General features: G+C 37.5%; 1 protein-coding gene across 1 annotated transcript; it reads right to left on the bottom strand.

The window, feature by feature from the left end:
* Positions 1–10131: 10131 nt before the first annotated feature.
* ndufa12 (NADH:ubiquinone oxidoreductase subunit A12) lies at positions 10132–12281 on the bottom strand. The gene is made up of 4 exons (XM_056260201.1): positions 12132–12281; positions 11621–11703; positions 11448–11535; positions 10132–10397 (listed from the first exon to the last, which is right to left on the bottom strand). Exons 1-4 carry the CDS (start codon positions 12218–12220, stop codon positions 10217–10219), a joined length of 441 nt encoding a protein of 146 aa, XP_056116176.1. The 5' UTR covers positions 12221–12281; the 3' UTR covers positions 10132–10216.
* Between the last annotated feature and the right edge of the window lie 285 nt (positions 12282–12566).

Here is a 12566-nt window from a genome sequence, read left to right as displayed (position 1 = left end):
CTTTTAAAAAGTTAGATTAGACTGCCAGAATTCAAAATACAAAAATATGTTGCCACAGGGATATTCTGGATATTATTTGCATATGCTCTGTGTGATTGCTAGTTTATACTTTCATGGCAAAAGTTTAGTACACCACGGCAACAGATATACCGTTTAAACATGTTAGTACACTTGTACTATAGTAGTAGTACGATACATTTTAAATTAAATAAAAATAAATAAATGAACTACATTTGCATTATGTTTCCTGTCAGCTGTGCAGGAGAATCAGCAATCAGCTTTCAAATCAATTCTTTGTCCAATTTGTGATTCCTGTCTAAGTAGATTTACGCTGCAGAAACAAGTCACATATTTTCTGACACATATTCCACTGTAGATGCTGAATATGTGCAATACCCATTTCATTTTTATTTTCTACAACAAATCTACAGCAAAAGACTTTCAGATGGAAAATAGTCACACACCTTTGCTGGACTATGACCAGCTCTCGGACATCTAATCTCTTGCAGTTTTCAAAACAAATGGAGAGCATAAAATATTCACCAGAAGAAGGGCCTACTTTATTTCAAGTGTGTGAAATAGCCCTGTTGGCAACACAAGTTGCACACACACACACACACACACACACACACACACACACACACACACACACACACACACACACACACACACACAGCTGATACCTTTTCACTTGATATTCTTCGAACTGAACAGACAATGTAATGAGATCTTCACACACACACACACACACACACACACAGAGAGAGAGAGAGAGAGAGAGAGAGAGAGAGAGAGAGAGAGAGAGAGAGAGAGAGAGACACACACACCTGCTTACACACACCTCTCCATGCACAAGCACCTTACACAATCATACCGGCACTTATCCTACTTGTAAGAGCTTGCACATACATTCATACCAGAGCGAATTGTGTCTGGAGTTCAGCCTTCCTGTCTAAAACAACAGATTGTGTGTATGTACAAACATGTAGACAGATTACATTAGCGTTAGGAACCAATTGAGAAGACCATTACCATGTGACGTCAACCCAGTGAACAGCAGTGACCCCCAACCACTGACCCTCAAAACCCGTTGGTCAATGCGACAGCAATTAGTGAGTTAGGTGTAGAAAGTTCAATGTCACGAAACTGTAACCACATAATTGGTCAATATTTAGTCTGCTTTCTTTTTTCAGTTTGTCACTCATAGCCTAATGTGCGACCTGTGCCACTGTATTATTATTAGATCTAGATTTAATGTTGTATGGTGTTAGGATTTCTTTGGCTTTTAGATTGTTGATATGTGGTTCCTAAAGTGTTCTGAGTGGTTGTTAGCATGTTGCTGTGTGGTTGCTAACATTTCCGTTTATGCATTTAGCAGACACTTTTATATTCAAAGCAACTGCTAAAGTGTTTTGAGTGGTTGTTAGCACGTTGTTAGCGCGTATGTTATTGTGGGTGCGTCTCAATCAGCTCCTAGGTCGTGAATCAGTATATTGTGTAAACGAATTCAGGCACTGGTAAGGACACTGGTGGCTCTATTTCCAGCGAAATGACAACGTCCTCATCGTACAATGTCACTACTGGTATTTATGAACAACAGCAGCACAGATATCTTTTTGACATGATTTGTTTATGTTGTTTAAAAGTAGGTTAAATACTTTGATTGTTGCATATCCTGCAACATTTCAGCTATAAATTAATAATAAATGTTTGCTATTATGTTCTTTTCCTGTCAAGCGATGTATGTTTAATTAGTCTTTTTTTTAAAACATCTATTGCGTCAATATGTGTATTAAGTTGATTATGTGTGTTTCATGCTTCAGAATTTCCGTTAACTTAGTGAGCATCGATGCCCGCTGGTTTTCACAGTGCATTGTGGGACTTTTTAGGGAGCAAACGTTTCACTGGAAGGATTTTGCGACCGAGACAGCCCTTAAAATGATCAGTGCCCTGACTACTGAACTAAAGCTAATTGAGACGCATCCTATGTGATTGCTAAAGTGTTCTGAGTAGGCCTACTTGTTAGCATGTTGTTGCTATATATTTGCTATAAGGTGTTCTGTGTGGTTATAGACCTTATTCACAGCAGCACCATCTTTTAATAAGAACGAAAGCGAGGCTGTGAGGGATAGACAAACATCTCTTCAGTGGGTTGTACTGTTATTTAATGTGTTTTTGGATTGTTCTGCTGATGAAACACTGCAAAAATATCTGTCTAAGAAATATCAGTAGATCAAAAAACCCAGACAGTATGAGCTGTGGAAAATAAGTGATCTAGGAGCTTTATTCAGCTTTTTACAGTGGATGCCATTGAAAACACGGTAAGTCTATCCCTTACCGCCTCGCTTTCATACCAGTCATGGCGCTCTTCTGAATAGGGTCTATTAGGGCATTCCTAAGGGGTTGCTGCTAGGGTGTTGGTTGGTTACTAGTTGGTTTCTTGTTTCTTTTTTTTGCCAGTACATCACCAGTGAATTATCGTTAGGATCTAGCCATTTGTGTTCATTCCAACATATGCATATGAGGGTTTTGAAGCAGGTTCTCTCGCCCAACCTCTGCTAGAGCAGAGCTGCATGCATTTTAATATCATGAGCTAAATCACTCATACAGACAGATGGTTTCAGTGACCTACAGACTGTATCTGCCAAACATAATTAAATGAATGAATCATCACATTTGCCCTAACATAAACTCACAACTGCTCCTGAGTTTGTGGATTTTGCTGAAATGCATTCAATTCAAAACGCCTACAGCATCAATCTTAAATAACTGTGTGTAAAACTGTAAAAAAAAGAACAATTACTAAAAGAAAAGCTTGCACCAAAACAAAAATATATAGAAATACAGACACTAGTGTGTTATAAAGCATTTATTTTATATAATTGGGTCAACTACGGGCACTTTTATGTCCCACAGAGGTTCACATGTTTTTGTTATTAAAGTTTAAAAATTTCTTCTTACTTTTTATATGCCTTCATTTTTAATTGTTCCTATAATCATATCCGTAGTGAAAAACCTATGTATTTAAAATACATTTATTTCATACTAAGTATAGTACAAATCTCTTGAGACTTACTGATATAAAATGTATAATTAAAATTTATTTGGAGTACTTCTTTATTGGACAATTGACATTTCTTAATATTAAGCCTAAAACGTGTTTTAATATCCCTATTAGTATGATCACTGTAAAATTTTAGTCTTTAAATGAAAGATATTTAAAGCATAGTTCCATTTTAGCACAATCAAATATACCTAAATATAAAATATACCATTAAATAACTTTTAAATATATAATTATATCTTTAGTTGTACCTCAGCACTACTTCCGAATAACTAAGTGTATTAAGTAAAACAATTTGTTGTTCCAATTTAGCAGACTTTCAGTATATTAATTCAGACCAACAGTACAATTGCAGGGTATTTATATTTAGTACATAAATATGTAAATAAACTAAATTTGTAGTATACTTAGCATAAAATATTTCAAATACATTTCGGTATATTTATATTTCACTAGGGATGTTTTAATCATATATTGTATGTCTAAATCGAATATACTATTGAAAAGTGTGAAATGTGTGTTTCAAAGGAATTTAATTTCTAAAATTCCAAAGTGTAGATTAAGTAAAACCTTTAAGAAAAACTTTAACCATAGCCCTAAAAGAAACCTTCCGGTATAGAAAATGTTAGTTAGATTTTGGTGACTTCACTTTTGTCCCCAAAGTAGGCTTTAGCTAAGTAAATATGTTGTTTCTGTTCTTAAATTACATTTCCTCCTCACCAACCCCCCCGTCACACACACACACAAACAAAACGTAATCCATGAGAATGCCCACGGCTGTTTCTGTCCAGCTGAAAACTAAAAACATTTAGTTCCACTAAAAACAAGCCAAAACAGAGTCTAACCGATTGATCTGCACTGATCACACAGAAACCACATGAAATTCACAGCACAATAAAATGAGGATTTGTAACAAGATAAAATGGAAAAAGAGGGGGCGGTTCAGTTAAAGTGCGGTTCCATTTTCATGTCACGCTGTGCATATTGTCCAGAATCAAGTCAGTGCTCTGCTTTCCTAAAGGGACATCTCACCCAAAAATAATTCTGTCATCGTTTACTCATCGTTTACCCGTTCTAAACATTCTCTGAACTTAACATGCCAAGTTTCAGTATGTATACACGCAATGACGCAAATTAGATATGACACCTCAGGAGTGGAAGATTTTCAGTTAATAATGACTTCAATTCCTTGTACAGCTTTAGATGACTTAAAATTCAGTGTGGGCTACTTTTTTTTTGTCCTTTAAAATTAAAGCGAATGGAGACTGGGGCTTTCCAGCTCCAAAACAGCAACAGTGAAATTGCAGTGGATACCAGTCATACCGCTCTCTTTCTCTCTCCCTCTATCTGCCTCCTTTTATTCAGTCTTCCATTTTATTGTCCTTAGTGCATATGCTAGTGCACTGTTCATTAGTCTCTCTAACAGTCCTACTTTGGCCTCTTTTATCCTTTCCCTTTTTTCTTATCAGTTAATTAGTGCTGTGAACTGCAAAAAAAAAGAAAAGAAAAAAAGAAACTAAAAAAGACAACGAGACTGAGACCTGATAGATAAAAGAAAGAAAAATGACCTTCGTCCTTTCAACTCTCTCAGCCCCCCTGCAGGACATGACATCACTACTGTGCAGTTTTGATCCTCTAAGGGTGAGATGAAAAGAGCTGGTATACGCACACACACAGGAATGCATCAGTTGGTCATACTTTCATCTCAGCCAATAACTGGTATCTCTTTCATGACACACGCCAGAGTTGGCGTCAAAAGCTCATCGCTTATGACCAAGACGCAAAGGAACTTTCCACCAAAAGTTATCATCAAATCCTCCTTTATTTATTTATACTGTATGAATTTCCTGCCCAAAGTTACGGAGCCCATGAAAGGACAAATTATATTTCAATGCTTTTGCATTTTCTTGCAAAACTTTTGCGTTCCCACAGAAACTTTGCATTTGCTCACAAAACTTTTATAGGTGGGAGAAAAAAACCTAATTTCAGTGCTAATTTCAAAAGTACTCAGGAGAACGCGAAAGTAATATTTTTTCCTTCCATCTCATAATTTTTTCCTTCACCATGTCGGCTTCTATGTTTGTCTCACGGACAGTGCGCAACAGTGGATAAAAAAAAGTCTGTAAAAACTGAAACAAAGATAAGTCATATCAGAACTTTTGCACCTTTCATGCAAAAATCACAACCTTTGCTGTGCCAGGCACTAAAAAACCAAAATAACACATTTCAGAGAAAAAAAAGCTGATTTTGTGAGATTTTTTTTTTATTCGTTATCTAATATCCTACTTTGATAGTTCTGGAACCCTACTGTTGCACTCTATTGTCTTCAAGATCAAGAGCACTGGAATAAAATCATGAAGATCTGACATGTCACGCAACCTTTCGCTCAATATCTCACACATAAACATCACACACAGTCTCTAGAGGATGTTTCACTGGAAGTCTTGCTGTCACATTATCAATGATTCATCTTCCTGACTACCATTCAGAAGTGAATTATTGATGAATATAGTCTGTGTTATGTGAAATGACCAAAGACTCTAGTCTAAATATATCTCTTCTTTAATTGATCAAATTCACTTTTACAGGTCAGTGGGACTGTAAATGCTGGACCACCAGATTTGCTGTGTTCCTTAAATATTGACAAACCAGTTGGGATTATAATACTTCTCTAAGTATTTATTGATTTTTTTGTTTTTTCACTACAGTGAAATTGACAAGTGAAAGTGAAGAAAAGAAAACAATCAACAACAGCTTGCAGTTATAAGATAAGTAATGACTCAATTATTTTCTGTGACAGCACAGATACTGTTGATAGAACGCAACCTGAAACATTTATTTAGGTACGTTACGTACAAAGAGCACAAAACAGTGTGCAATCTAACAGATCATAAACAGACTTGACACTGTGTCCCTTGCACTTCCTGTGACTGAGTGAGTCAGTGCGGGCTCTGGAAAGCAACTGTATGAAGTATTATGAACAGTTTGCTTCTAAAACTTACAATATGAGGACAACAGTGTAAAACCTGACATAGTACTGAATTTGTACTATAAATACTGTAACACACATCCGATACATTTACATTTAATCATTTGGCAGACTCTTTTATTCAAAGCGACTTGCAGATGAAGAGAGCAATAGAAGTAGTCAAATCAACAATAGGGGAACAATATGCAAATATCGTGACCAGTCTCGGCTATACCAGGGCAGTACATGTAGCAAGGATTTTTTTATATAATAGAATAATAATAATAGTATTGAGTCAAATGTATATATAGTCAATATATATAGCGAGTCGATATATCTTTCAAATTTGCTCAAAGATTGTTGAGTGTGTATTGTTCATCAGTTCTCTTTCAACAGGGAGTGGCTGAATTGGAAAAGCTATTTGTTTTGTACCTCTTCCTGTTGATGAAGCCTCAACCCCATCCTACATGCTTTGTCTTCCACTCATTACATCCTTCACTGCAGAAAAAATAGAGATGTGCTGTTAACCACTATCTGGGCCAGCGCTAAATTTATCACATTAGGTGCCTCAAAATAAGGACATATGGAATATCTTGTAACACGATGAAACATTACATTGAGATCCAGAATACATAGCATGTCTATTATATTCTGTGATACTAAAACATATTTGGCCATCACTACATTACTGGAATTATAAGCCATGAACAAGGCTAGACACACCACATTTTAAAACTTTAGATTTTTACATTTATGAAGTGAATATTAGCAGGGCCAATGATGCTAGGTTGTTCTGGCTGGCTACGGTGTTTGCTATGCAGCTGCTATTGCTATTGCTGTTACTATTGTTGCAACGTGGTTGAGTGTTCTGGATAGTTGCTATGGGGTTGCTAGGGTGTTATAGTTGGTTGCCAGGGTAAAATATGGTTGCCAGGCTATTCCAGGTGCTTTCTAGGAGTTCTACTATGAGGGGTGTTGCTAGGGTATTCTGGGTGGTTGCCAGGATGCTATATGGTAAGCCAAGTGTTTTAGTTGGTTTCTAGGGTATTACTATGCAGTTGCCCAGATGTTACGAGTAGTTGTCATGGTGTTGTTTGTGTGTTATGGGTGGATACCCAGTGTTCTGGGTAGTTGCCAGGGTGTTACTATGCGTTATTGGGGTAATATATGGCAATCTGGGTGTTCTAGGTGGTTTCTAGCGTGTTACTATGCAGTTGCCCAGATGTTATGAGTAGTTGCCAGAGTGTTGTTATTGTGTTATGGGTGGATACCGGTGTTTTGGGTAGTTGCCTGGGAGTTACTATGCATTGCCGGGGTAATATAAGGTGTTCTAGGTTGTTTCTAGGGTGTTACTATGCAGTTGTCCAGATGTTATGAGTAGTTGCCAGGGTGTTGTTTGTGTGTTCTGTGTGGATACCAGTGTAATAAATGGTTCCCAGAGTGTTCTGGGTAGTTGCCAGAGTATAACATGTTTGGGGTAATATTATGGTAACCTGGGTGTCCTGAGTGGTTTCTAGGTTTTACTATGCAATTGTTCAGATATCATGAGTAGTTGCCATGGTGCTGTTAGGGTCTTCTGAATGAATGCCAGGGTAATATGTGCCTGGGTGGTTTGGGTGATTTCTAGGTTTTTATTGGAGGTTGCCAGGGTGTTGCCTAGGGTGTTCTGGGTGGTTGCCAGAGCATTATCCATCCCAAATGTTCTGGGTGGTTTTTAGGGTGCTGATATGATTTGTTATGGTAATATATGGGTATCTGGGTGTTCCAGATTGTTTCTGGGTTTTATTATGTTGATGTTAAGAGTGCAATGAGAGGTTCCCAGGGTCTTGCTGGGGTGTTCTGGGTGGTTGCCAAGGCAATATGTTGTTGACCGATTGGTTTCCATTGTGTTACTATGTGCTTGTTAGAATATTATGAGTGGTTCCCAGGGTGTTGCTAGGGTGGCAGGTAATATATGGTTATCTGAGTGTTCCGGGAGGTTGCTAGGATAATATACAGTTGCCCAGGTGTTCTGTGTCATTGTTAGGGTGGCATTGGTGCCTGCCAATTTGTTGCTACGCAGTTGCGGGGGTGTTCCACATGGTTGCACAAAGTAATCTGAACATCTCAGCTCACAAATAGCACAGCATGAACAATAGCAATAGAAGAAGTTAACCGGTAATTGCAGAGAGACCGCTAATTACGAAAAAAAAAAAAAAGATGCTGCATTGAAAGTAATAAATATTCAGTGCATATGTAAAGCACGGCACATATGTAACTCAGAGACCTCACGTTTATCTGACATATGAATACACCCTATATACACTACACTAGCAGCTGCTTATTCATGGGGATATGAAAATTTAAACCACTTGGCAGTGTGAAATGACACCATGCTAATGTGCATATCCATAATTCATTACCTCAATCCATTTTGCAGTGAACACAGTGTGTGTGTGTGTGTGTGTGTGTGACCAAATGTCCCCACAAGGATAGTAAAACCTGAGATCACCTATATTGTGGGGACCAGCCAGGGGTCTCCACGAGGGAAATTGATTAATAAACATACTAAATGATGGTTATTTGAAAATGTAAAAATGCAGAACTTTTTCTGTGATGGGCAGGTTTGGGGGTAGGGTTAGTGTAAGGGGACAGAATATACAGTTTGTACAATACAAAAATCATTACATCTATGGGAAGTCCCCATAAAACATGAAAACACAAATGCTTGTGTGTGTGTGTGTATGTGTGTGTGTGTGTGTGTGTGTGTGTGTGTGTGTGTGTGTGTGTGTGTGTGTGTGTGTGTGTGTGAGAGAGAGAGAGAATTAAACACTGTGAAGTAGCTGTCTGTATGTTTTTCACAGATGAGTTACAAACAACTTTGTCCTATACTGTGTTAACCATAAGCTGATGGTGTCATGCATTGACCTCCTCTGCTGACAGTACAATTTATACTTTTTGTGAACATTTGTGGTTTTTAACAATTCTCAAATAAAACTGTTTTTGTATATATCTTCTGCACAGATGTATTATTACTATTTGTGTGAAACTGAAACTATAAATTGTGGCTGGCAGAGTTTACATTGTCACATTACTCTTGTGAACTTGTGAAAAGAGTGCTGTGGTGATACCATGGTAATTCAGTATAAAGCAAGGTACTCGATGATTAACATGTACCATTTACACAGAAGTCCAAGGTAGGCTACTGTAAAAAACAAAACAAAACAAAAAGTCGTCCAAAACACTAATAGCATGGTACTTTTTTAGGGCTTATTGGTAGAGAAATGTACACTTTCTGAGCAGGTTCTAAAAATATTTATGCTTTTTTGTTACTTTGGAGATGTCATAATAGTAAGTTGTCAAAAGATTTGAATGTGTTTGCCAATGACCTCGACTGAAACAATAACATTTAAATGGACAAATACACAGAGACAGTAAAATGCGGCGATTTGCTCTCAACCCTGTAGGAAGCAGCTATTATAGTCTGTCTGGTTTCAGTTTTCAACACGAACAATAAGGCCTATGCTTTGGTTTCGGTTGAGCAAAATCCGAAAAAATCCATGAAAACAGTGACCTCTGCTGTCCAACGTCTGACTCACCTACCTGACCAATCTCACCCTCGATTAGAAAAATAATACGGTTATGATATAATACCTAGTATGTGTATATGTGCATTGCCTGAGTTTGGCTGCTATAGGAATTAGATCCATCTATGAAGACCATGTCAGACTGATACACTGCTCAATGACCTGAGAAATACTGCAACTGTTCAATCAACCCTCAACATTGAATCACACAGGAGATGCTGTAACTTGTGTGTGACACCATACTGAACTGCTCCTAGATGTGGTTTACCAGTTTTAAATTACAATATTTAAACATTCAAACATTAACCATTCATAACAGTCACCTTATTTATTTCCCTGTGCACATTCCTAGTTTTATTAGTTCTAGTTAAAATGTTTAATGGTTTTCACTTGAGCACCAAATCATCATTAAAATGATTTCTCAAGGATCATGTGACACTGTAGACTGAAGTAATGACTGATGAAAATTATTTTTCACGATCCAATCAATTCCCGACAGTTTTATAAACATGAATTCACACAGAGACAAAGACGTTTGTTTTAATTTATTTACGATTATCATAAAGCTACAATGTACAGAATGTTCCAAACAGTAGAACTGGTGAAAGGAGGAGGGGGTTATTTCTCCCCGGCTTTTGGGGGCACCCACTCGTGGATCTTCTTGCGAGTGGTTGAATAGGGCACGTAGCAGTTTGATGTGCCACTGAGGTTGATCTGATGAACCTTGGCCAGGAACTTCTTGGGTTCTGGAGGGTGAGTGGTGGGAGGGTCATCCGTAATGCAGTGCAGCCAACGGTGCCTGAGAACAACATTGAAAGAGAGAAAAAGATATATGATTGTGCACTGGCAATTAAAACCTAACTAACCGAACCAAAGCAGTGAGAATTTCTGTTTAAAAACATGCAATTGTATTCTCAAACATTTTTATTCTATTCCATTCTGTGCTTGTTTTTGTACAATACATACAATTAAATAAAATTAAAACTAATAAAAATATACAAATATTAATACAACCAATTGCTCTGTATTTACAAATGCAATTGCTCTGTAAAATTACCCAATATTTTGTTCAATCATAAGCTGCCAATTAGCACTTTTTATTCGGTCACTCTTAATACCACAATGCTCCTGAATTAATACATTTTTTCACAAGAATAATAGGGTAGGCTATTTTTTTTAATAATAAACACTTTTTGTTATACCGGTTGAAACTCTCTTCACATCCTGATAGCAATCAATAATAGAAGTGGTCTAAATATTAAAACATGTACTTCTGTGGAAGTCCCAGGACCAAAAAGGTTGTCCTACCTGCCTGTCATAATACGTATTCTTCATCAGTTCATTCCGTAAGGCACCGAGCGCCACAAACTAACAGCAGCCGCCTTTACAGTTCCTCCTGAACCAAAACGACGATCTTATGCTGCGTTTTAATAACCATAATTATGAGATTGCAACCCGTGACGTCCTAACCGGAGCTGTTCACGTCCTCAGATTTATGCGTTTCTATGTCAACACTATCAACGCTAAAATGTCTCTCATGACGCTTTGCAGACTCTACTCTGGATGTGCGCATTCATGCGTTTTTTGAAGGAGGTGTGGCTTTGTAGACGCTCTGAAAGGAGGGTGGGATCTCATGCTTTCAAAGCTAGCTTGCTATTGCTAGCCTCTCCGAAATTGCCTACACTACCTTTAAGACAAGCGTAGTTTTTTTTTAAAGAGCTCTATAAACCAATAATTACATAATCTTAAGGGAAAACCCTACATTTTACAGGGCAAAAGGACACTAGAAACTAGAAAGAAAATAAATCCATTAAAAACATTATGCCAAATACATCTGTTTATATAATACCATTCAGCAGGGACCATGCTGCCATCAACATCCCACAAAGTCTTCTTTCCGTTCATCTCTGTGGTGTAAATCACCCATCGGTGACGGCCTGGAAGAGACACAGTGAAAAATACACACTCAGAAGACATAAAACACAGTGAATTTGTAGACAACTAAAGTATGTAAATTAATACCGAAAAAGTTTCTGTTGTCCTCATAGTACTTGTTGCCATATTTGTCAACACCCACCAAGGCTCCTGTCTTGATATCATTCACCCTGAGAAAGACATTTCAATTATGTCAAATCAATTATTAATATATTAAGTGTAATTTATTATAATAGTAAGTATATTAGAATATAGTATAATATTTATAAATATTAATAATAAACTCCCTGCAAAAAGTACAGTGGCAGCAGCATAAATGTCCCTAACGTTGAAGGTCCAAAAAAGTAGTTTCGCAAGATCTTAACTATCTATATGTTGCTAAAGGTCTCAGTGTTTAAAGAGATATTGACATGCCAAGTAAAATACATTCTCCGGTAAACAGACAGTTGTTCAGTGTTTCGCATTCATATGTGTGACTGTACAGTCACTATCAAAGAGGTCATTGCTTTGGATTCAGTGTCTTACAGTTTTACACATTTCATTTCACACCCCAGTCTAACATTATCTCTAAAGCTCTAAAACTATTTTATTCGAGTACCTGAACAGCTGCAGTAGGAAGCCTTTAACACCGCCATGACCGCCGAGTTGACCCACGGCCCGCCGCACTAGATTCGCGTACTCCGCCATAACCGGCGGACTCTAAACGCTGACGGACGGTCACGCAGCTTTACAGTTCCCCCTGCACACGAGCGCGCGGTTTGGGTTCCGCCAGCAATCTCTCTGTTCTGTTATAAGCAAATAACGTTGTTGTCTTTGGGTGACGTGTACTAACTTGAGAAAAAAAACAGCAGTTTATTAAGACATATTATATATATAATACAATTGAAGCGTTCAAGCTTGATCTGAGAATGTTTCTGAAAGGTCTGGTTTACTCTTTAATAAAAAATGTGACACACAACATAAACATATTCATTATTTAAACATTACAGAGTTCACAAGGTACTGCTCGGAATGAACATGGAACAACTATAAA

Source organism: Rhinichthys klamathensis, unplaced genomic scaffold (assembly GCF_029890125.1).
Source record: "Rhinichthys klamathensis goyatoka isolate OS25496 unplaced genomic scaffold, OSU_Roscu_1.1 h1tg000176l_1, whole genome shotgun sequence".
Taxonomy (NCBI): Eukaryota; Metazoa; Chordata; class Actinopteri; order Cypriniformes; family Leuciscidae; genus Rhinichthys; species Rhinichthys klamathensis.
The sequence above is the reverse complement of the archived record's forward strand: the minus strand, read 5'-3'. Positions and strand labels throughout refer to the sequence as shown.